This window comes from Pan troglodytes, chromosome 17 (genome assembly GCF_028858775.2).
Source record: "Pan troglodytes isolate AG18354 chromosome 17, NHGRI_mPanTro3-v2.0_pri, whole genome shotgun sequence".
NCBI classification, from domain to species: Eukaryota; Metazoa; Chordata; class Mammalia; order Primates; family Hominidae; genus Pan; species Pan troglodytes.
The window spans coordinates 89,384,032-89,410,725 of record NC_072415.2 but is presented as its reverse complement, the minus strand read 5'-3'; the positions used below and the strand labels follow the sequence as shown (position 1 = coordinate 89,410,725).

At 46.8% G+C, this 26,694-nt stretch overlaps 1 protein-coding gene across 24 annotated transcripts in view; it reads right to left on the bottom strand.

The window, feature by feature from the left end:
* The window catches only part of ATP9B (ATPase phospholipid transporting 9B (putative)), a 318,298-nt gene that overhangs the window by 45,762 nt on the left and 245,842 nt on the right, over positions 1-26,694 (bottom strand). For 12 of the 24 annotated variants that reach the window (XR_010152083.1, XR_010152081.1, XR_010152082.1 and 9 more), the window contains 4 exons: positions 11,619-11,780; positions 10,821-10,913; positions 4,445-4,528; positions 3,713-3,883 (listed from right to left, as the gene is read on the bottom strand). Coding sequence is in view for 19 of the 24 variants with exons in the window: in XM_016933938.4 (XP_016789427.2) it covers positions 3,713-3,883; positions 4,445-4,528; positions 10,821-10,913; positions 11,619-11,780 (510 nt within the window). In the remaining 5 variants the exon portion in view is untranslated. Of the gene's footprint in view, positions 1-3,712; positions 3,962-4,444; positions 4,529-10,820; positions 10,914-11,618; positions 11,781-26,694 lie in introns of all 24 variants that reach the window. The other 12 variants (XR_010152079.1, XR_010152080.1, XM_016933943.4 and 9 more) reach the window with 1 other exon arrangement.

The window sequence follows — 26,694 nt, the reverse complement described above, 5'->3', positions numbered from 1 at the left end:
CTTCCTACTGCAATCATGATACACTTCCTACTGCGATCATGATACACTTCCTACTGCGATCATGACACACTTCCTACTGCGATCATGACACACTTCCTACTGCGATCTCAGATGGATATGATACAGCCTCCTGACACACTTCCTACTACGATCATGACACTTCCTACTGCGATCATGACACACTTCCTACTGCAATCATGATACACTTCCTACTGCGATCATGACACACTTCCTACTGCGATCATGACACACTTCCTACTGCGATCTCAGTCAGATATGATACAGCCTCCTGACACACTTCCTACTGCGATCATGACACACCTCCTACTGCAATCATGATATACTTCCTACTGCGATCATGACACTTCCTACTGCGATCTCAGATATGATACAGCCTCCTGACACACTTCCTACTACGATCATGACACTTCCTACTGTGATCATGACACACTTCCTACTGTGATCATGACATACTTCCTACTGCAATGACATACTTCCTACTGCAATCATGCACACTTCCTACTGCGATCTCAGACGGATATGATAGTCTCATGACACACTTCCTACTGCGATCATGACACACTTCCCACTGTGATCATGACATACTTCCTACTACAATCATGACACACTTCCTACTGTGATCATGACACACTTCCTACTGCAATCATGATATACTTCCTACTGCAATCATGATATACTTCCTACTGCAATCATGATATACTTCCTACTGCGATCATGACACACTTCCTACTGCGATCTCAGATGGATATGATACAGCCTCATGACACACTTCCTACTGTGATCATGACACACTTCCTACTGCAATCATGATACACTTCCTACTGCGATCATGACACACTTCCTACTGCGATCTCAGTCAGATATGATACAGCCTCCTGACACACTTCCTACTGCGATCATGACACACCTCCTACTGCAATCATGATATACTTCCTACTGCGATCATGACACACTTCCTACTGTGATCATGACACACCTCCTACTGCAATCATGATATACTTCCTACTGCGATCATGACACACTTCCTACTGCGATCATGACACTTCCTACTGCGATCATGATACACTTCCTACTGCAATCTCAGTCAGATATGATACAGCCTCCTGACACACTTCCTACTGTGATCATGACACACTTCCTACTGCAATCATGATACACTTCCTACTGCGATCATGACACACTTCCTACTGCGATCTCAGTCAGATATGATACAGCCTCCTGACACACTTCCTACTGCGATCATGACACACCTCCTACTGCAATCATGATATACTTCCTACTGCGATCATGACACACTTCCTACTGTGATCATGACACACCTCCTACTGCAATCATGATATACTTCCTACTGCGATCATGACACACTTCCTACTGCGATCATGACACTTCCTACTGCGATCATGATACATTTCCTACTGCAATCTCAGTCAGATATGATACAGCCTCCTGACACACTTCCTACTGCGATCATGACACACTTCCTACTGCGATCTCAGATATGATACAGCCTCCTGACACACTTCCTACTACGATCATGACACTTCCTACTGTGATCATGACACACTTCCTACTGTGATCATGACATACTTCCTACTGCGATGACACACTTCCTACTGCAATCATGCACACTTCCTACTGCGATCTCAGACGGATACGATAGTCTCATGACACACTTCCTACTGCGATCATGACACACTTCCTACTGTGATCATGACACACTTCCTACTGTGATCATGACATACTTCCTACTATGATCATGACACACTTCCTACTGTGACCATGACACACTTCCTACTATGATCATGACACACTTCCTACTGTGATCTCAGACGGATATGATACAGCCTCATGACATATTTCCTACTGTGACCATGACACACTTCCTACTATGATCATGACACACTTCCTACTGTGATCTCAGACGGATATGATACAGCCTCATGACATATTTCCTACTGCGACCATGACACACTTCCTACTTCAATCATGACACATTTCCTAATTCAATCATGGCACACTTCCTACTGCGATCATGACACACTTCCTACTGCGAACATGACATACTTCCTACTGCGATCTCAGAAGGACATTAAATCTTACAAGTCTCTTCACCATGCAGACCTCTAGACAGCAAGGAAAACAGATGCCTATTTTCTGTCCATGGCACAGCATCTTCATCAAGGCTTGTGGGATGTATTTTTTAACTGAAGTTGGCACAGCTTTGACTTCTGACACTGTCCTTCAGTTATGTCCCTCTAGTCTAGCTATGCAGCTTTTCTCTGAAAACCAAGTTACACTTTTTCCCATTCTGAGTCCCAGGTCCTTGAGGTAGTGCTAAAATAAATTATCTTAACCAATTTGCAGTTGACCTTTCGGCTTCAATGAGAACATGTGAGGAAAGCTCCTGAAAAATAAAACTTACACCACAAGTGCTAATTTCCCCTGTGCAGGAAGAGGACACATCAGTAAGTGAAAAAGCCAGAGAGCAGGTCGGCGGGCAGGGAGCGTGTGCCCCGCCACACAGCATCTGGGGGAAGCCACCAAGAAGGATGGTCAGGATGCCTAACCTCTCCCATCCAAGATAAACACTCAAATTTCGCAGACACCATATTTAAACTGCCAAGGACCACACAGCTGGATGAGACGGGGCACTGCCTTGGGGAGTACAGGGAAGGTGGGCACTGCCTGCTGGGAGATGGGACACTGTTGCTGGGAGCACGGTGGGGATGGGGGCATAAGCCACACAGCCAAGGTAGAGGGGGTGTCCTCCAGCTATGGAGAAGGTGCTGGGAGAGAACAAAGAGCCAGAGGGAGGACAAGCAGCTTTGCACCTGCCCTGTACGTCCAGGCGTCTCTGGGGCAGGCTCTTGCTGCTGAGCCCAGGGGCCGGGCACAAGTGAGAAGCAGCTTCCACTGGGGGTCCTTTTGTGCTGAGTTTGTGACAATGTGGATGCATTATTTCTTCAAAAACATCAATAAAATGAACAGATGTAGTGCACGTCTGAGTATTCTATATTCTCAACTCTAATATGCCCTGAAGCACGAGATGATTCCAAATGTGGCACAATTTAACCGAGAATGAAGCCGAAGCCCACGAGGTCTGGGTTCTCATGCACTCCCGTCCTCACGGAACACGTGCCGTCACAATGGACGTACCCGGAGCTGTGAGTGCTCACAGGGGAGGCACACAGACCCCTGCAGGAGGAGGCCAGGTTACAGAGAGAACACAGTGGCCCAGCCTTGCCAGGTGCAGGGTTGTGACAGGCTGGGGGCAAGGGCACGAGTGCCGGCCAACCCAGGAATGGCTGCAGACATCTGGCCGGCGGTGGCCAGGGTGACGGGCACTGGCTCCATGCGTCCTGTGGGGGGTGCATAACCATCCCTGGGAAATGGCATGTGGCAGTTTGACATCGCCAGGGCTGGGACCAGGGCTCCTCTTTAGAAAGGCTGGGGTATCCAGAGAGGGAAGAGGTGTAGAGAGGAGGGTCTGGAGTAGGGGTGGCGTGGGGATTTGTGTGCGCACCAGCTGCAGATGTCCCTAAGGAAGGAGGGGAGCTGGTGGGCAGCTCTGCTTACAGAGCTCTCTCACATCCATGACCCCACAGGAGTTTCACAAATCACCATGCCCAAGGAAAAGCACTGTTTGCTTCGGCAAAAGCAGCGCGCGCCAGCAGAGGTGAGCCTGCAGTACCTTGATCCCGGCGTTGCGCAGCATCTCCAGCGTGGGCCGCACGTCTGCCTGCAGCTGGTCCTCCACGCCGGTGAGGCACAGCAGTTCCATCTCCCTCTCCAGGCTCTCGACTACCGCGGCCACCTTGAGGGACCTGTCGTGCATGCTCAGCTTGGCTTGAGTGTATCGGCTCTGGGGACAGAGGGGGAGGCGCCTGTGTGCACACGTGTACGTGCTGTGTGTGTACTCTACAGAGCTGGACTGCATGGGCTGTGGGGACAGAGAGGGAGGCGTCTATGTGCACACATGTACGTGCTGTGTGTGTACTCCACAGAGCTGGACTGCATGGGCTGTGGGGACAGAGTGGGAGGCGCCTGTGTGCACACATGTACGTGCTCCGTGTGTGTACTCCACAGAGCTGGACAGCATGGGCTCTGGGGACAGAGGGGGAGGCGCCTGTGTGCACATACTCTATGTGTACTCAGCTCGGTTGGACTGTGATCATTGAGGAGTTATCAAGCACAATTCTAAGGAAACTGGCACTTCTTTGCTTCTGTGACCCTCCTTCCCCAGCAAGCTAGAGAAATGGTGGAAACAGAAATGCAGACAGGATCACCCCATGCTCCTGCTGAGCGAAGCTGCCTTCACTCCTAGACTATAGCGATCCCAGCTCTAATTTCATACAAAGACAGGAAGAACTAATTTCAGGAAGGAAACGTCGTAGGAGGATGGGATGGCTGGGAGTCGGCTCACCTCAAAGTCCTGGTACTGCTCCTCTGTCAACGCCTTCTTTGCAACCACGAGGGTCCGCAGTCCTTCGCGAGCCATGTTTCCGCACTGGAAAAGGAGAGGCCGAGTCACAGGTGGGCCCTGCAGAGCCCCTGTGGCCGTGTGTGGGGCCAGGGCAGTGCCACACTCTGATTGCTGGTGCCCTGCCCTCATGTCCTGCGCCCACCTTCATCACCAAGGCCAGAGAACTCAGCAGAGGGACACCTTTATATACAATGCATCCTTTTAACCTCCCGACCTGTCTGGTATCTCAAATCCTACTGACCCCTTCATTCAAGAGGCAAAGACACTGGATGGAGTTGGGGCACACTCCGCCTGGACTCTCCTGGTGCCTAGCAGAGCTTCTTTTTACCACAGCATGGGCTTTTCAAAAAATCATACCCTGAATCCTTAAACACCACCACTCCAGAGTGTGGACAGCAGCCTGCATGTAGCAAGAACACACGGAGGGTGCACATGGCGGTGCTGGGGATGGGCGAGGGGAGCGCCTGGTGCCAGGGAGGGCACGGAGGGTGCACACGGCGGTGCTGGGGACGGGCGAGGGGAGCGCCTGGCGCCAGGGAGGGCTCCTGGTGTGCACTGGGGATAGGGGGACCCCCCTGGCGTGTTGTAATACCATGGATTTAGAAACAGGTGGCTGGGCCGGAAACCTGTTTCTGCCACAGACTGTGTTTTTGGGCAAACGACCTCATTTTTCTGTGCTTGTTTCCTCCTTTATAGAAATGGGCTCATAAGAGTGTTGCTCTGGGACTAACTCCGTGAATCTGTGTAAGTTCTTGTTGCTCTATTTTTAATGTGCATGTAACTGGCCTTGCAGGGCAGCCGATCATGAGCAGTAAGCACAGTTAGTGATGGAGGGGAGGGCAGGAGTGCAGGGCCGCGGTGAGAGCTGGGGTTGGTGGGGACACGGCCAGATCCCAAAGCTCACGAGCCTCACCCTGCATTCGCCTTCCAGAGTTGGGGGAGCCCTGCAGGAGTCACGGGGCCTGATGTGCGTGTTAAAGCAAGACATGGAAATGCCTGCAATGAGCTCATGAAACGGTGCTAACCGTGTTCAGTCAGGGAAGGCGTCAAAATAAAAAACACTACTTTCCTATTAGAGGTAAAAGTGCAACAGTTTTAGCTGGTGATGGGGTGAAGAAACAGGCTCTCTGGGACAAGGCTGAGGGGTGGTGCAGGAGCAAACCTGTGTGGAGGTAACACTCTCAAAGTTAAACTGCTCATACCAGTGACACACATCCCAGTCCTGGAAGTTCCAACTGCACTTACAAAAGTAGACCCTGATGTCCACACGAGGTTGACGCTGCCATATTGCTTACATGAACGAGGGTCAGGTTTTAAAAGGCTTGAACGAGCCTGCTCATAGTTAATAGCTACATCCTGCACTTCCACATAGCCAGCGGAGAGAATGTGGCAGAGCGGCAGCCGCCACTTCTGGAACTCTGCGCTTTCTGTGCCATTTCCTTGTGTGCAAAGGGAAAACAGTTCCTCCCTCACGTGGTTGTGGTGACGTGAAGGACACCCAGAGGGACAGGCCTCATGCGGCCACAGGAACAGACGCGTGAGGGCACGTGTTCCTGCAAGGCAGGTGAAGAAACAAACCCACCCCGCTCTCCTACCCGGAACAAGGCAGTGTGGGCGACTGGGCAGATGTGGGAGGGAGGGCACCGGTGGGTCTCCTACCTGGAACAAGGCGGTGTGGGCAACTGGGCAGATGTGGGAGGGAGGGCGCCGGTGGGTCTCCTGGGGGCCAGGCGTGTGTACGACTTAGCTGTGAGCACACACGGTCCTGCCCAAGGGGCCAACGTCTGGGGGATGCAGACAAGAGGCAGGGGTGGAGGGTGCCGGGCTCCCGGACAGCCCAGGGGGTGTCGGGGCTGTCAGGAGACAACCCCACCCCCCTCTGCTGTGTGGACCAGGACGGGGCTCAGGACAGCCGGGCTCTCTTCCAGGGATACACAGAGGCCCTACAATTGATTACTAAGTGCTGGGTGAGGTGTGCCTAAGCTTTAAAGCTGTGGTGTGTTCTATAAAAAGTACATTAAAAAAACCAAAGTAATGAACACTAAGCTGTATAACTGTCCAAACTATCAATTTTTGAATCTAGCAGTTTCTACTTTTTTTTTTTTTTTGAGACGGAGTCTTGCTCTGTCACCCAGGCTGGAGTGCAGTGGCACGATCTCGGCTCACTGCAAGCTCTGCCTCCCGGGTTCATGCCATTCTCCTGCCTCAGCCTCCCCAGCAGCTAGGACTACAGGCGCCTGCCACCACCCTATCTATTTTTTTTGTATTTTTAGTAGAGATGGGGTTTCACCATGTTGGCCAGGATGGTCTTGTTCTCCTGACCTCATCATCTGCCCACCTCAGCCTCTCAAAGTGCTGGGATTACAGGCGTGAGCCACCGCGCCCAGCCTAGCAGTTTCAACTTATTAGGGCTAACATACTTTAAGATGCTTTAACAGTGACCCTCCCTGTAGAGAGGGCTTCTCTGTGCTCTGGAAGGTCCTGAAAGATTCGCTGCTTAAGACTCTCCATCCAGATGTTGGTGACTCCCTCTCAAATGTCAAATTTGAGCAACTCTTTCAAATTTTAACCATGTTTATAAAGCTCCTGTCTCTGACACTGGGGTTGACAATACAGAGAAATCAGTGGTAATCACATCTTCCTGAAGCCCCAGGAACTTTCTGTAGCTCAGGTGGACACTCCCAACTTAGCTACGGCCACAATGAGCCTGCAGAGGTGGTGCAGCTGCAAACCTGCCCTGCCACCATGACACACGGCGAGAGGAGAGGTCTTTTAGAGGCTATTTTGGTAACCTCCAAGGAGAATAAAGCTCTACGTTACAGCTAGAGAACAACTAATCAAAAACATTATTTTCAATGTATATTTAAAACTTTAAAAATGTGAACATTGATAATGCAGACACTTAAGCAAGGATATCCTAAACAAGTTAATTAGCTACACTTGTTTACGGAAAAGAAGATCAAATACTAGTAAACCTGGTTTGTGCAATGTTGTGCTGAACACTGAGAGTCCGCATGGCAGGGAGAAGAACATGACAGTGTCCCTAAGGAAGGCTCCGCCAGCCCTTGGGGTGGACATGCAGTGGAGAGGCCAGCTCCTCAGACAGCAACAGAAAGCCAGAGATGGCAGTTGCAGCCCAGAGAGCTGGGACTTTGGGCATCTGACCTTTCTCAGCACTGCCCAGGAAAAGTGCTGAGAAACCACCCGGGCACAGCCGCACGTTTGGAAACACATCACGGTGCACGCATGCACATCATGGCCCCCCAGGCACGCGCAGAGACCCTGTCACCACCCATCACCTCTCCTGGGCATCAGGCAGCCCTCCACGTGGGAGGCCCCACTCTAATGAAGCCAGTGTACTGTATCTGCTGATCAAGGTTGATCTGTAGGCAAATAAACATTATTGAACTCTTCATATTTTTTGCAATTTCTTTTTAATTCATCCAGTTGATTGTATTTGACGTTGGATTGGAGGCTGCAGGGATGGCAGGAAGGGCTGGAGGAGAAGCGTGGGTCTAGCACCCCTCTTTATGCATCCAACAGCTGTGTCTCTTCCCGTCTCCTGTTTAGGAATTGGAATAGTGACCTCTATAGGGTCATGTGTTACAGGAGACAAAAGAAGTGACAATTACTGTGAATTACAAAGGCAAGGCTGTCATTCATTATACCTCCTGTCGTTCCCAATTTTAACTACAGATGGCCCTTAAACAACATGGGTTTGAACAGCGTGGGTCCACTTTTACATAGATTATTTTCAGTAAAGTTTATGCGGAGTGAGCCTGCCCCTCCTGCCTCCGCTTCCACCTCCTCCACCTGTTCTGCCTCTGCCCTCCTGAGAGAGCAAGACCAACCCCTCCTCCTCCTCAGCCTCCTCAACATGAAGACCATGAGGAAGAAAGTCAGAAGGTCTTCACGATGGCCCACTCCCACTTACTGACGAGTAGATAACATTTTCTCTTCCTTATAATTTTTTTATTTTTATTTTTTGAGACGGAGTCTCGCTCTGTCGCCCAGGCTGGAGTGCAGTGTCGCGATCTCGGCTCACTGCAAGCTCCGCCTCCCGGGTTCACGCCATTCTCCTGCCTCAGCCTCCCAAGTAGCTGGGACTACAGGCACCCGCCACCACACCCGGCTAATTTTTTGTATTTTTAGTAGAGATGGGGTTTCACCGTGTTAGCCAGGAGGGTCTCGATCTCCTGACCTCGTGATCCGCCCGCCTTGGCCTCCCAAAGTGCTGGCATTACAGGCGTAAGCCACCGTACCCAGCCCATGATTTTCTTAATAACACTTTCTTTGCTCTAAGTTACTTTCTTGTAACAATGCAGAATATAATTCACGTAACATACACAATGTGTTAATCGATCTATCCGTGTTATTGGTATGGCTTCGTTCAACAGGAGGCTATCAGCAGTTACGTGTTGGGGAGTCAGAAGTGACAGGCTGATTTTCAACTGTGCGGGGTTTGGAGCCCCTGGCCCTCGTGTTGTTCAAGGGTCACCTGTACTTGTTTCCTTTACAATACAATGTCCAGGGCCTAACTCAGGTTTGTGTTTAGAGGGAAGGAAGCCAATCACCTCAACACCTCCAGCTATCCGGAACATCACTATTTTAAGTCTGTTCACAGACTTACATATTCTTACATCTCAGGTTTGCACAAACTGGTTCTTTCTGTTATGTGATCATTGAAAAGTTTTTTTTTTAAAAACATTTGACAAGCCAAGAATTCAGTTCTGGAGGAGCCGGATGGAAGCAGAATAATACACTTTTAACTCCAGCTCGAAGAATCTGCTGCCTCATTTCGTTTTTAATAAAATGAAAGGCTTTCATAATATAGTAGTACCACAACAAAGACATTGGTGAAGGGACAACAATTTATCCAAGGAAAGAAAATATAATGTTGAGAAAATAAATGTACATAGAATTTTTAATAAAGTTATCTTTGTGAAAAACATTCTGACATTATCTGTCTGTTGCAAGACATTTATTGATTTGGCCTCATAAAGCTAAATAAATTAAAGAAGTATTTTACAATTAATTGCACATCATTATGACCAAAAGTAATTTTTATGGCATTTTACTAGGTCTTCAGGGAGTTTAATTTATTCATGTCCCTGATTAAATCAAACCACCCTGAAGGAGATATTGATTCATATCGCCACTACCGTTGCGAACACTGGGGTGTGGAGGCTGCACGGACAGACCATCTCTGAGGTCCCAGGGTGGGAGGAGAGACTCTGAATTCCAACAGCAACACGCACACAGGAAAAAGGGCCATGTTTACTATAATTACAACAGTCTCCATTTTACTTGGAAATCCAACTACTGATTTATACATAAGCTTAACGATAAAATCATCTCATGAGGCTACCTACAAATCCTATTTACTTCAGGAGAATTTAATGAAATATGGGATTGCTTATTATTTGTATCTTATGTTCTAATTTTAGGTGAACCTTATGCACAAATTAGCATTAGGTTAAAATTCTAAAGAAAATCTTGCAAATATTTATGTTACAAAAGAGATACATTAAAATATAACTATGATTACATATAAAGTATTATTTCAGAATAGTGAATGATTGATAATGCCTTCTATTTCTATTATAAACAAAATATTCTTTGTAAGGACCTACTTGTATAGATTGACATGCACTCACACACAAAACAAAAATGATTGTTATTTACACAGAAAGTAAATTATTGGCTGGGCATGGTGGCTCATGCATGTAACGCCAGCACTTTGGGAGGCCGACGCGGGCGGATCACGAGGTCAGGAGATAGAGACCATCCTGGCTAACATGGTGAAACCCTGTCTCTACTAAAAATACAAAAAAAATTAGTCAGGCATGGTGGCGGGTGCCTGTAGTCCCAGCTACTTGGGAGGCTGAGGCAGGAGAATCGCTTGAACCTGGGAGGTGCAGGTTGCAGAGAGCCAAGATTGCACCACTGCACTCCAGCCTGGGTGACAGTGTGTCTGTCTCAAAAAAAAAAAAAAAAAAGGGGTAAACTATTTATAAATAGATAGGACTCCTACCCTTTCTCCTTTATGAAATTGAGAACTGCAAGCACTTAAAATAATTTAGTATAAAATGATACTGTGTTTGACAACCTATGTGGTTCCCATCAGCGTCTGGTTTGACATTTTGACAGCTTAATTCATCCAATGATACCAGTGTCTGCAAGCTGGGGAAAGGATATCCTTTTCCTGTCATCTATCAATAAAGTTCATAGAAACACTGTGACCCAGGCTGAGAGTCACTCACATACCTCCTCTTCCATAGAAACACTGTGAACCACGCTAGAGTCACTCACATACCTCCTCTTCCAGCCAGTCATTATACTGCACGATAGGAGACATGGCCACGTCAGCGCCCTTCATGTAGAATGTGATTTCTGCCGTGGATTCATCCTATCAAAGAACAAAAATAAACAGAGGCACATTTAGGCTGCATTGCTCGGGGCAAATAACTGCTAGTCTAATAAAACACACAATGGAAAAAGCAATTCCTATGAATGTGTTCCTGTGTGTTAAGCTCCTCACACGTGTTTCTACACGGAGGGCTAGGCCCACTCTTCAGCAATAGTGCAATCAGGACTGAGAACATAATTGTGCATCCTGAGATGCTAGGCTGAAGGTCTGAGTGTGTTAATGAATATGATTTGAGTTGCATTCATTCTCTTAAACTTTTACAGTTGGATTTAATGCTTCATTGTTTAGTCAACTTCCAAGATATGATTTTGGTGTCTGCTAAAAAAATTAAGGTACGTTTTGGCAACTTTATGGTCATAAATCAATGTACAAAAGTCAAACTCTTTGGCATGTTATTTTTGTTGAAATCAAAACAGCTTTAGTTGTTGATTTCAAAAATTAATAAATCCCACATTATTGATTCTGGCTAGGTTGACTTAGGAGAATTATTTTATCTCACTAGAGACACAGTAGGTTCCCAGATATAGACTGTTAGCTTAGATTTCATTAAAACAAACAAACAAAACTGTAACAGCATAAAGCACCTGAGTAAATGTTTAACTTTCTTTTGAGAAAATCTGTGTTTAAAAGGTGTGAAAACAAAATGTCTGAAGCCATCGCGTGGCACCCTCCCCGCAGCCTCACCCTGACGATGACGCCCATCCGCTTGCTCTCGGAGGTGAAGGGAAACAGCTGCAGAATGCAGAAGCTGAGGACCTGGCCACTGGGGGTCTTCAGCTGCATGGAGGTGAGGTCCCTGCTGACCAGCGTGAGGCCCACACTCTCTGTCCACTGCACCAGAGCGACCTACGGGAGACCAGCAACAACTGAGGCCACCGCTGCCTCAGGAAAGCCACATGCAGGCGAGCCAGCACGGCAGTGCTCAGAAAGTTTGCCAACATGAGACAGCTGCAGAAAAACTTAGGTGTTCAGAACTTTTTGTTTTCACGGCTAAGTATATACGTTTGAATAACATTGTTCTGGAGGAATCCTAAGCAATATCACAAAACTCACTTGGTATTATTCTTTAAAATAAAGACCATTATGGATCATAAAGACTTTCTTTACAATTTGTGTTAATTGCTCCCTAGAGCCAGATGGTTTTAAAATTGAGAACGCAGCTCACTCCATCAGTCTGGGGACAGGGAGCAAGTTATACGACTTTTCAAGGTTTCTCCCTCCCCAGTTCCATGGACACCATGAAAGGGGAAATAGTTTGAATCTCATGTTTATGGTAATTATTTTTCTAAAATAAGAGACAAATTGGTGACTAATTAACTCTATTAATGTGTCTACATGTAATATTTGCAAACTTAAAGGAGACAAGATAGACAAGGAGAAAGCAGGCCTGGGTTCTAAGCCCAAGTGTGAAAGTCAGAACTCCTGTGGCCAGGTCTTCACTCTGCTGGGGCCACGCTCCTCTTCTGTCACGTGGAAAAATGGCCTTCCAAATTGCTTTGAGGCCAAAATAACATGAGTGATTCTCTGGCATATGGCAGGTACTCAGAAATAGAATGTATTCTTATTGATAATTATTTATTGACTTATTAAAATTTAACAATCACAAGTGGAAGAGCAATTTTTACAGTTAATAATTTGTGAATAGTATTTTATGACAAAAAGTATTTTTTCTGAGAAAAGTCTGTCTTTAAAAGCAACCTCCCTACCAGACATTAATCAGATAAATAGGGTATTGCCAATCCTATTATGCAGCTAAAGGCACACTAACCATGGGGAACATGCTAACCACGGAGAACACACTAACCACAGAGAGCATGCTAACCACGGAGAGCATGCTAACCACAGAGAGCACGCTAACCACGGACAGCACGCTAACCACGGAGAAAACGCTAACCACGGAGAGCACGCTAACCAGGGAGAGCACGCTAACCATGGAGAGAGCACACTAACCACGGAGAGCACGCTAACCACGGAGAACACACTAACCATGGAGAGCACGCTAACCATGGAGAGAGCACACTAACCACGGAGAGCATGCTAACCACGGAGAGCACACTAACCATGGAGAGCACACTAACCATGGAGAGAGCACACTAACCACGGAGAGCACGCTAACCACGGAGAACACACTAACCATGGAGAGCACACTAACCATGGAGAGAGCACACTAACCACGGAGAGCACGCTAACCACGGAGAGCACACTAACCATGGAGAGCACGCTAACCATGGAGAGAGCACACTAACCACGGAGAGCACGCTAACCACGGAGAGCACACTAACCATGGAGAGCACACTAACCATGGAGAGAGCACACTAACCACGGAGAGCACGCTAACCACGGAGAGCACACTAACCATGGAGAACACGCTAACCATGGAGAGCACACTAACCATGGAGAGCACGCTCTCTGCAACGTCCCACACCACTGCAGCACAGCCCAGTAACACACCTGCTTCCCTCAGGGTCTCCTCTCTGTTCTGCAGGCCTGCCGCCACCCACAGTGCTGAAGCCCCTCACAGCCTGGGCAAGTCCTCTTCTTAAACCACAACCTCATTCTCACCCCCCTCTTCCGATGAGCACGTCCTTGCCTTCAGTTTTAACCTCCACCTCACTCTCAGCCAAACAGTTTTAAAATCTTAGGTTCTAAGAACTCAAGTCACTTCAGGAACATTTTAAATTTTGTCTAGTGCACAGGATATTAAATCAATCTTAGGGCCTTCTGAACATTCCTGTGAGGATGAGTTCACACTCTTAGAGAGATTGTAGCAAAGTTCTCAAGAGCTCTGGCTCTGTGGCCAGCTGCTCAGGTTAGGACCGAACCCTGGGCAAATGGCTGCACCTCTGCAACCCCAGGGTCCTTGTCTACAGAATGGCCGTGCCGAGGCACCGCTCAGAGCTGCAGCAAGGATTCGAGAAATGAGGTGTGAGGGCACACAGTGGACAGTCAGCACAGGGAGGCCACCAGGAGGATGCCAGGGCTCCACCCTCAGCTTTCTCACAGGAGCCCTCCAGACATGCACTCGTGGGCAGACCAGGAACTACCTTTAAAATCAGATTTTCTAAGCAATTCCCCACACGTCTGACCACAGAATACCTCTAGCATGATTTTCCAGTGTCTGGGTGTGAAGAGCTGCTTCCTTTCTTTTTCATGCTTTGAACTTGACACAGCAGGGCACTGTGTGGGGACGGAGTGTGCAGAGATGAAACCGAACACCATGTGAGCTCAGGGAGGGAGGGTACAGAGATGACACCCTAACAACATGTGAGGGGAGGGAGTGTGCAGAGATGACACCCTAACACCATGTGAGGGGAGGGAGTGTACAGAGATGACACCCTAACACCATGTGAGGGGAGGGAGGGTACAGAGATGACACCCTAACACCATGTAAGGGGAGGGAGGGTACAGAGATGACACCCTAACACCATGTGAGGGGAGGGAGGGTACAGAGATGACACCCTAACACCATGTGAGGGGAGGGAGGGTACAGAGATGGCACCCTAACACCATGTGAGGGGAGGGAGGGTACAGAGATGGCACCCTAACACCATGTGAGGGGAGGGAGTGTGCAGAGATGACACCCTAACACCATGTGAGGGGAGGGAGGGTACAGAGATGACACCCTAACACCATGTGAGGGGAGGGAGGGTACAGAGATGACACCCTAACACCATGTGAGGGGAGGGAGGGTACAGAGATGACACCCTAACACCATGTGAGGGGAGGGAGGGTACAGAGATGACACCCTAACACCATGTGAGGGGAGGGAGGGTACAGAGATGACACCCTAACACCATGTGAGGGGAGGGAGTGTGCAGAGATGACACCCTAACACCATGTGAGGGGAGGGAGGGTACAGAGATGACACCCTAACACCATGTGAGGGGAGGGAGGGTACAGAGATGACACCCTAACACCATGTGAGGGGAGGGAGGGTACAGAGATGACACCCTAACACCATGTGAGGGGAGGGAGGGTACAGAGATGACACCCTAACACCATGTGAGGGGAGGGAGGGTACAGAGATGACACCCTAACACCATGTGAGGGGAGGGAGGGTACAGACATGACACCCTAACACCATGTGAGGGGAGGGAGTGTGCAGAGATGACACCCTAACACCATGTGAGGGGAGGGAGGGTATAGAGATGACACCCTAACACCATGTGAGGGGAGGGAGGGTACAGAGATGACACCCTAACACCATGTGAGGGGAGGGAGGGTACAGAGATGACACCCTAACACCATGTGAGGGAATGGAGTGTGCAGAGATAACGGAAAACAGCCTAACGCCATGTCTCTTCTGGCTCTGGAGATGCTGCGTGCAAGTGGGGAGTGCCGGGAGCAAAGCCAGGGATCGCGATGGTGTCACCGGTGCTGCGTGGAGGTGACAGGCACCTGTCCCTCCTTTTCAGGGCTGCCCAGGTGCCACTGCCACTGACCCCGCCCCACAGGCATGCTTTTGAGAGGCCTGCAGTGCAAAAGCCCCCGCTCCTTCCCTGTCATGTGACCTCAGGTGACTTCCCAAACATTTTTTAGGCTCTAGTTAAGGAATTAAATAGACAAACAGGCCAACTGTTTTAGGATAATAAACACACACACATATTTATACAGTTTCAAATGGTGCGTACTCAATCTATCAGCATTTACCTTTTACAAATTTCTCATATTTTAAGAAGTTTACAAAGTAAAGTGAGCTTATGATATATGGAATAGAATGATTCTGGAAAAGCAGTATTGAGAGAGAAACTGTAACTACTATCCTATATTTGCAGTCATTTCAGTTACAAAATCCGACGTGCACTTCTACAGAAAAGGCATAAGAGATGGGAGAGTCAGACACCTTTTCTCAACTCAAGTTCTTCATCTGCATCCCAGAGGGCAGAAGTGATCTGAGGCGCCATTTTCTATTTCCAGGGAGAGTACCAGCTAGTCCTGCTCTAGACTGGGGAGGAAAGAATGCGTCACACAAACGACCTGTGTCCTCCGGCATCTGGGGTCCCTCCTCCCCGGAACCTGGGAGAGGGGCTCAGGGGTTGTGGGCTCCCTTTTCCAGCAGGGACCGGGTCTGTCTTCGGCCACGGCCTTCATCTTCCCCACATGGCTCTCCAGCCCCACTGGTTTCCTCCACAGCCCCAGCTGCTGAACACACTTCAAAACCTGCTTTCTGAAGGAGGAATGACTATGTACAGTGTTGGAATTTCTCCTCAGCCCAAATTTATCATCTAGAAATACAAATTTCATTTACACAAATAAGACCATATAGTTAACTATTTATAAATGCAGGGACAGCAAAATGTTATATATTAGACCAGCAATTAAGAAGACTTAATGGTATAGAATTACTATTTTTCTATAAGCAACATTCTAAAGTGAGACAACTCGTTTCCATATTTAAGGGAAAAGGAGCCTTCACTCTTATTAATCAACCCTGCATGTAAGGGCCAGTGCAATTTGTTGGGTACCTGGTCAGCACCTGCTGGTCCTCCAGGTAGTGGGATGTGGGGCAGGGTCTGGTCTCAGCCCCCAGCGCTGGCTGAAAAACTACACCCCAAGAGTGAGTCAGACCTCAACCCTTTTCTGCTTGACATCTGTATCTGTGGGTGGACTGAAAAATTAAAAGACGCCCTTATATGGGTAATATCTGCTTGGTATCTAAAACCACTAATCAAATTTGAAAATGTGCCTAATAGGCTGGCACACTCCAGGGCACTTTGGTCTGGGCAAAGACTTCTTGAATAAGACCTCAAAAGCACAGGCAACCAAAGCAAAAATGGACAAACAGGATCACATTGGGCTAAAAAGCCACTGCACAGCAAAGAAAACAATCAACAAAGTGAAGAGACAACCCACAGAATGAGAGAAAATATTTGCAAACTACCCACTGAGAAGAAATTAATAAGCAGAATCTACAAGATCATTGCATATTCTCAAACGACTTAATCGGAAAAAAATGAGTAATTCGATTAAAATATGGGCAAAAGATCTGAACAGACATTTCTCAAAAGAAGACACACAAACGGCCAACAGGTATAGGAAAGCATGCTCAATATCCTTTAATCATCAGACATGCAAATAAAAATTACAATGAGGTATCACCTCACCCCAGTTAAAACGGCTTCTATCCAAAAGACAGCAATTCAAATGCTGGCGAGGGAGGAGGTGGGAGAAGGGAGCACTGTTGTCGGGAATGTAAATTCGTGCAGCCCTCTGGAGAGCAGCATGGAGGTTACCCCCAATCTAAACACAGAGCCACCATATAATCCACAATCCCACGCCTGGGAATATCCCCCAAAGAAAGGAAATCAGTACACTGAAGAGATCTCGGCACCCCTACGTGTACTGCGGCACCGTTCACAGTGGCCACGTTATGGAATCAGCCTCAGTGTCCCCACTGGATGCACGGATGAAGAAAACGTGGTGTACACACAATGGAGTATTATTCAGCCATCACTAAAGAATGAGACCCTTTCATCTACAACAATGTGAATGGAACAGGGGCACATTATGCTAAGTGAAATCAGCCGGGCACAGAAAGACAAACACTGGGTCTTCTCATTCTTATGTGGGAGCTAAGAAAAAAAGGTTGAACTCCTGGAGACAGAGAGTAGAATGATGGTTACCAGAGTCCGGGAAGGATATCAGGGACATTGGGGATATTGGGGATAGGGGTGATAAAGGGGGCTGATGAATGGGTACAAAAATACAGTCGGATAGAAGGAATAAGATCCAGCGCTCAGTAGCATGATAGGGTGACCTTCATTGACAATAATTTATGTATATTTTACAATAACTAAGAATGGAACTGCAATATTACTAACGCGAAGCAACGATAAACGGAGTATTACTAACGCGAAGCAAGGATAAATGCTTGAGGTGACGGGTATCCCAATTACCGATTTGATCACTGCATATTGTATGCTTGTATCAAATATCACATGTACCCCATAAGTATGTACTATTACCTACCCAGAATAATTTAAAATTTAAAAACTTAAAAAAGACATAAAACATAAAGCAAGACTAAATCAAAGGCCCCAAGTCTCTATCATATTTCAGGACGGTCTGACTCTGTCTGAAGTACCATATTTAACTTTGCTGCATGTTGAGAACATTCTGCTCTGGGAGGCACCTAGAATTTGACCTTTATAAACCTGAAGCTTCCCACTCTCAAACATGATTGATGTGTCTTCCTTTTGCTGAAAATAAATGAAATTAGCAAATTTTGACTTTGGTCTGTTTTGCTTAAGAATCTTAGTAAGAACATAAATTACACAAATAGGAGCAAATCCAATGCTTAATGTGTGCCAAATACTGTGAGAAACTGCTGTCTGGAAATTCTTTGCTTGTAATTTTCATGCTTTGTTAGAAATCAGTAAAGGACATACTCACTGAGGAAGTGCTGATGTGGCCAGGGCTGAAGCCACTTGGCCCCACTGCCCCTGCCTGGGGTGGAATCCGGGTCAGAACCCTCTCCTACTGATGGAAGCTGCCTGACCGTGCCCCGAGGGTGCGGCCAGGAGAATGTCGGAATGGTTCTGTGCCCCACATTTGGGATGGTGTGCCGTGCAGCAATGGTGGCAGATGTCAACACTCGCTGTCTCAATTCTGACGTTGGGTTAGAGGTTGGACGGCACTGCAGTTCTATGGACGCTACAACTCTGGAATTCCATGCCTGTGTTAAACGTTCAGTAGGGTGTCACCCACGGGGCTTGAATTAGAACTCTCCCTCTCCGACTTTCCTGCATGTTACTAAGTACACCGAGAGTCTAAAATTGTGCTAGGGATGACGCAGTCCTGTAATTCAGGGCATCAGCGATACACTCCACATTACCAAAAAAGGCACGCGGGGGTCAGCCAGGACTACCACCCATCGAAGGGGAGGGAGGTGGCACCTGTGCATCACCATCTCCAGTGGGAAGTGAGGGTGTAGCTCTACCATTGCTTCCTCCAATAAAACTTCTTCTCCACAAGCTGTAAATGATGCCAACGCTCCCGAGGCTAATTTCCAATTTACACAGTGAAAGGTTACGATTACATTTTGACCTGTAAATTGCATCTTTCCGTGAACACCCTGTCATCTCACTGGTGCCCCACTGCAGTCAGGACGGAGCTTTCTACATTTGGTGACTCACATCTGTTTATTATTTAGTTTATGCTTGGTTTCACAATCCATTTGAGCAAAGAGCAGCTTATAACAAAAATCAGTTTAGCTTCTTATACCTAGCCCAGCATTCCATCCAATTGTTTTTAATTTGTAATCATCTTGAGGATTAACTCTATATAATGCCAACCAGAAAAAAAGAATATCCAAATTTTTCATGATAGATGCTTTAATTACTGTTCTCATGTAACTTGCCTATTGTTGGACAGAATTTTGATAATATAAAATTAAACATAGCCAGGAGTGGTGGGCACATGCCTGTAATCCCAGCTATTTGGGGGGCTGAGGCAGGAGAATCGCTTGAACCCGGGAGGCAGAGGTTGCAGTGAGCTGAGATCGTGCCACCACACTCCAGCCTGGGCAATAGAGCGAGACTCTGCCTCAAAAAAAAAAAAAAAAAAATTGCTGGATGAAATAACTACAAGAAAAATAATTTCAGTGAGGACATGCAGTACTTTTAGCATCTTTGCTCCTGAATTCATACCTAAGTACTCAGTACTTCACGCAGACCTGGTCCTCCTTATTGAAGATACATCAAAGGAACGGCTGTTTCCCACGGACACGGCAGATTCTCCGGTTTTGGTTTTGAGCTTTCATATCTTAATTCATGCTCTGCAGCTCTGCAGCACGTAAGTGTGGGGATTTGACTAGGTGAAAGCAGCCTAGTGAATTCTCTTGGTATATCTGAAATATAGTCATGGTGTTCTTTTTAGAAGGCTCTTAGAAATAACTTACATCTAGGGACAGTAGATGTAGAAATTAAAAGAAAATCGTAAAGGATTGATAAGTTTGAGTCTATTATCTTCCTAAAGATGTTTGAGAGATTAAAATATACACACTTTCCTAAAGTATGTAAGCTCCCTCCCCACATAAAACCCACAGCATCCCAAGGTTTCCTAGTGTGTAAGCTCCCTCCCAGTATAAAACCCACAGCATCCCAAGGTTTCCTAGTATGTAAGCTCCCTCCCAACGTAAAACCCACAGCATCCCGGAGTTTCCTAGTATGTAAGCTCCCTCCCAGTGTAAAACCCACAGCATCCCGAGGAAGTGGGATAGGGTTCTACAAGCAATGAGGGCTGGAGGGGGGTGGGAGTTCTGCATGGCCAGCCAACCAGATGGTCCATATGCAGATCCAGTAAAGACAACCTGTCATTACAACTCCCAACTTCAGAATCAAGCTGTCCAAGCAAGACTGGGGTTTATCTTCCAACAACAGACACAGTTATGAGACTGACAGCAGCTAGCTCAGTGACAAATACATTTGTTAGAGACCCATTCTCTGACTGTCCCCCTGGCCTGGCCCTGGGGCTCTCATGCCTCTGGTGTGTGTGGAGTGCCGGCCGCGCGGCCAGGCCCTCCCCATCACTCTCCACCAGGCAGTCTTACTTTCGGCTCAACCCCAGGTCTCCAGAAGGCCCCGCTGACCACCTGATCAGAGTGCTGTGTGCCCCTCCCCTTCTCCTGGCAGAGGACCTACTCGCACTGCGCCTCCGCTGCGTTCTAGGGACCAACACTCCCAGGTCCGGGCTCCTTCCCTCCCAGAACCTCAGTTCCCCACACAGGTCCAGGTGCACTGTGCTCACCGATGTAGACTCAGGAACAAGCACAACGACTTATTTCTTGAATAAATGAAAGCTAAAAGATCTCCTATTTAAAATGATTTAAAAGTGGAAAGCTGAGTGGAATTCTGAAGACACGGGCAAAACCATAAATAGGCACGTTCTCGGCACTCCGTGTCAGGACTCTCCAGGGCCTGGACAGCCTGATGAGCACAGGGCTGCTGCAGAGCAATCTGGGCTCTGAGTTTAAAGAGAGTCGCTCTCTCCCTGAAGTTACTAGTGTGCCTCTCAACCATTTATTTGCGTATAAAATGCAAATCACCTGAAAGAAGTAAATAGGTTAATAATAAATTAATTAAATCAAAGAGTACTCCTGTGAGCCAAGCTCTGTGGATGCAGAAGTCATGGCAATATTTGCTTCAGGACTTTATTTTAGATTTATTTACATGGAGAATCACATACATGCATCACCTCTACAATCAGTTTAATCCCGAGGAACTAGAAACTAAATTCTGGCAATAAATGAAATGGAAATACGGTACAGATATTCTTTAGGCCGGTTTCCTTAAATCTTTTTGTGCTATCAACGTGGGAGAGACACTGAGGACAGTGATTCCAGCCACAGGACTTGTCATGTTAAGTGGAGACGTAGGGAAGGAAACAATGAGGAGGACAGCGCAAGCCAGAGAAGCAGGGACCCCTACGGAAGGAACTGTTCAGTGTTCCCTCCCTATTCACTCACGTTAGCCAGGAGAGGCGGGGGCCCCTATGGAAGTGTTCAGTGTTCCCTCTATTCACTCACGTTAGCCAGGAGAGGCGGGGGCCCCTATGGAAGTGTTCAGTGTTCCCTCCCTATTCACTCATGTTAGCCAGGAGAGGCGGGGGCCCCTATGGAAGTGTTCAGTGTTCCCTCTATTCACTCACGTTAGCCAGGAGAGGCGGGGGCCCCTATGGAAGTGTTCAGTGTTCCCTCTATTCACTCACGTTAGCCAGGAGAGGCGGGGGACCCTATGGAAGTGTTCAGTGTTCCCTCCCTATTCACTCACGTTAGCCAGGAGAGGCGGGGGCCCCTATGGAAGTGTTCAGTGTTCTCTCCCTATTCACTCACGTTAGCCAGGAGAGGCGGGGGCCCCTATGGAAGTGTTCAGTGTTCCCTCCCTATTCACTCACGTTAGCCAGGAGAGGCGGGGGCCCCTATGGAAGTGTTCAGTGTTCCCTCTATTCACTCACGTTAGCCAGGAGAGGCGGGGGCCCCTATGGAAGTGTTCAGTGTTCCCTCCCTATTCACTCACGTTAGCCAGGAGAGGCGGGGGCCCCTATGGAAGTGTTCAGTGTTCCCTCTATTCACTCACGTTAGCCAGGAGAGGCGGGGGCCCCTATGGAAGTGTTCAGTGTTCCCTCCCTATTCACTCACGTTAGCCAGGAGAGGCGGGGGCCCCTATGGAAGTGTTCAGTGTTCCCTCTATTCACTCACGTTAGCCAGGAGAGGCGGGGGCCCCTATGGAAGTGTTCAGTGTTCCCTCCCTATTCACTCATGTTAGCCAGGAGAGGCGGGGGCCCCTATGGAAGTGTTCAGTGTTCCCTCTATTCACTCACGTTAGCCAGGAGAGGCGGGGGCCCCTATGGAAGTGTTCAGTGTTCCCTCCCTATTCACTCATGTTAGCCAGGAGAGGCGGGGGCCCCTATGGAAGTGTTCACTGTTCCCTCCCTATTCACTCACGTTAGCCAGGAGAGGCGGGGGCCCCTATGGAAGTGTTCAGTGTTCCCTCCCTATTCACTCACGTTAGCCAGGAGAGGCGGGGGCCCCTATGGAAGTGTTCAGTGTTCCCTCCCTATTCACTCACGTTAGCCAGGAGAGGCGGGGGCCCCTATGGAAGTGTTCAGTGTTCCCTCCCTATTCACTCACGTTAGCCAGGAGAGGCGGGGGCCCCTATGGAAGTGTTCAGTGTTCCCTCCCTATTCACTCACGTTAGCCAGGAGAGGCGGGGGCCCCTATGGAAGTGTTCAGTGTTCCCTCCCTATTCACTCACGTTAGCCAGGAGAGGCAGGGGCCCCTCCTCTATTCACTCACATTAGCCAGGAGAGGCAGGGACCCCTAGGGAACTGTTAACTGTTCCCTCTCTATTCACTCACATTTCAAACACTCTACATATACAAGGGCATTTTATTTTCTTATTGAAGCACTTCTGGAAGGCAGCTTACGTGTCTTTAACAAGAGACAATATTTAACAGTGCTAAAATGTTTGTTCCTCAACTTTTACTTTTAGTGTCTGACATGGGTCTCCAACTTGCCTGAAAGTGAAGCCGAGAAGCCCTTCCTTGCTTCCTTCCACTGCAGGTCCCAGAACATCCAAGACCCTCCAGTGAAGGCACAACCCGGTGTGAGTGAAATGGGTGGCCGAGATGCCGGCACTCACCAGAATACCACACAGCTGGTCAGGATGACCCTGTGCCCAGAAACACACTTTTCTTCCCTAACATTTTTAACATTTTTCCAGTTTCACAAGGACACGAGTTAAAGGAAGACCACACCACCCGGAGTGGTCACCTCGTTCTGCAGAGGAAATATTACTGGGTGATCTACAGTGGGATCTGAAGTCGTGCTATCCTGCAGTGACCCTGTGTCTTCCACACAATTACAAGATAAATACTAAAGGCCACATACCACAAAGAAACTGGCTAAACCACTGTTGTAAAATAACCACAAAAAAAGACAAAGCACTTAAAACATATCTGAACTTTTATTTGGTAATTTTCTGAAAGGTGCATATACACAGTGTTTCTTCAAGTTGTCAATAAAATCTGAGCAAGCAGCAGGTTCCATTTTTAAAAGCTTAAATCCATACTTGATTCAGACGTCCTTCATTCCTACCTCAAGTCCTTGTCTTGTCCCAGGTCCAATCCGGGATGTCACATTTAGTTTTCATGTCTTCTCTTGGCTGCTACAGTTTCTTGGACCTGCCTAGTTTTTGATGACCTCCACAGTTTTGAGAAGTACTGGTCGGGTATTTTGTACGTATCGCTCAGTTTTATTTGTCTGATGATTTTCTCACGAGTAGACTGGGGCTGTGGGGCTGGGGAGGAAGACCATGAAGGTGAGGTGCTGTTGACCACATCCTGTGGGGGCTGCATCTAGCAACGCGGCTTTTCACTGCTCATGCTGACCCTACTCACCTGACTGAGGTCGTCAAAAGCTACTCTTCCTTTCCCCTTTTCACACCATGCTCTTTGGGAGGAAGTCATCGTGTGTAGCCCACACCTAAAGGAGGAGGAATTATGCTCCCCAACCTGTGGGTTCAGTAGCTACATACATGATCCTTTTGCACAGGAATTCTTCTGCATGGGCGATCTGTCTTTCTCTCCCATTCATTTATTTATTCATATCAGTTTGGACTCATGCATTATTTGTTTCATACTATGGGCTATAATCCAGTACAACTGACTTTGCTGCTCATGCTGTTCCAGCATTCACCACAGGGAGCTTTTCCAGTTGGCTTCTGTGTCCCTCTGACACATCCCCTGCCATGCAGGCAGCTTTTTCTGTTTGTTTGCTGGCTTTGAGCAATTCCTTACTTTCTGGCAGTACCAGATGCTCCAGGCTCAGTCTGGGTATTTCCTGCCTTGGTTCTAGAATCAGCCATTTCTGCAAGGAGCCCTGTGTGCATTCTACCACGCAATGGCCACGTTTCCACCACCCTGGAGAGGTACATGCTCTTTTACTGCTCTTTGGCAGTCATCCCACTGTTGCCAGCATAATCCTGGACTTATCAAAGTCTAAGTAAATCAGCATCTTTACCTGTACTCTAAGGACCTTAGAGTAATTTACTCCCATTGACATCAATCGCCTCTTGACTTTTGGCTATTATCATCATGTATCTTAATATTTTTTCTATATTAGACCCCACAAATCACTACTTCTATGGTATTTTACAGTCAATATTCATATCTCTTTTGGTGATGTAGCTGTTCAAATCTTTTGCCAATGTTTAAATTCAGGTGATGTTTTCTCATTACTGAGTTTTGAGAATTCTTTATATATTCAGCATACTAGTCACTTATCAGGTAAGTATTCTGCAAACATTTCCTACAAGTCTGTGGCTTATCTTTATTTTCTTTTTTCAAATTCATGTTGAAATCCTAATTTGTCTTTATTTTCTTAATAAATGTCTTTTGAAAAAATTAAGTTTTACTCTGATATTCAATTTATCATTTTTTTCAGAACTTCTGCTTTTTTTGTGTCCGTAGACATCATTGCCAAACTTTTTCTTGCTCAAGAAAAGTTCTTACAGTATATGATTTATTTGTGCCTCAAAACAACTGACCTATAAAACTGGTCAAAAGCCATTTTGGGTGATTTTTCTAAATTTATTTTCTCGTCTACTCAGATTTATACGGAGTCAATTTTGAAATTTATATTTCTCCAGAAAACAGTTATTTTACTGTCTTTGAAAACATAAGCATTTGAGCTGTGTTTCATATTCTCTTATAAACATTTAAGCCTACTTGTTTATTATACACTCTTACATATGGGTAGTTTCATATGTGTGAACTTAGTTTACATTCGCTGTTTTGTATTTACTATGTTTTGCCAATAATCTTCCGATTTCATTTAACCTTTCAAAGAATCAGCTTTTGAATTACTGCTTACTCAATCATTACTTGTATGTTTTCCTTTACTTTTTCTTCCTCCCACTTTCCTTTGGTTTTGTTCTTCTTCTTATTGAGTTTTTAGTTTGATGCCAAGTTAACATATGTTCATTTCTTTCTCTTGATGCACGTGGCATCTGGTGAGGGTACCAGGTGCTCTCTGACATGTTGGCTGTGCTGCAGTGGGGCTGCTGTCCTGAGGTCACTGCTACTGCTGACCACATTTGGGAGGTGGATCCCTGCAAAAGCTACTTTCCCACAGAGACCACTTTGATCTCTGCCCTCTTTGGCACAGCTTCTTTGAGGTTATTATTTGTAGTCTTTGGTTGGACTGTATACTAAATGTGTTAGCTGCCAACAGGACAGACATGGGAAGAAGGCTGCTGAGGGGTGGATGGAAATTCTCAGGTGTGCGGCTCAGAATCTGTCTCCACAGCAGCAGGTGACACGTGGCTGCAGCCCTCACATTCAGGCGGCGGGTGGAAGGTGGCAGTGGACATTTTTCCCTGTTTTCTCTGGATGCTATCAGGGATGGTGCAGGCAACCACAGAACGCAATCTCCACCTGCACGACTGGCCATTCGTCATTTAGATTTTTCTTTACTCAGTCAGGAGCTCTCTAATAATCATGTTTCTGATGTCATCACTTGATTTTCTCTTTCAAAGTGATTGTGTCCGTATTCAATAAAAAACTGGCAGGGTAGTTTATCAAGTACCCCTCGTGTACTTCTATATTAATATGGAATTAACTGCTGCCTGGCATTATGATAGGAAGTAATCCCTAAGATATTTTTCTCTGAAATGCAGAAACACCAGAATTTAAAGGCTTAGTACATTTCAAATGACTAGTTCTCTGATACTGAGCTGTCAGAAATCTCTAATAATGTGATTCTTGACAATTCAAAGGCAAAAAATAACTAAGATGTGAATGCAAAAAAATATATGTAAGTGGGAATCTGAGCTGAATCTCATGCACAGGCTGCTTAGCAACACAGTTAAGTAATCTCTGCCACAGGCGATTTGTTTACACACTGGCACTTCTCCATGCTAAATAACCACTCTGAGAAACAGACCCAAAGTAGCACAGCCAGAAGTAATATCATATGAGAGAATACAAAATATGGGGCAATTCTTACCATTAATAATTCTCTATAATTCCATTATTCAGAAATTTCTGTGCTACTGTTCTTAAAAGCTAGGAAGAAATTTCCTTTATCATATTAGCAATTCACACAGGCAGCTACCCGCTACACTGTAAATATACATTTTCTTACCATGCACTTTATACATCATAATTTAATCACTGAGATTTCATCATTTTTGATTGTGGTTATTATAATCATCTTTATACTTTAATGGAATTATTAACATAAGATGCAATTTGATCATCT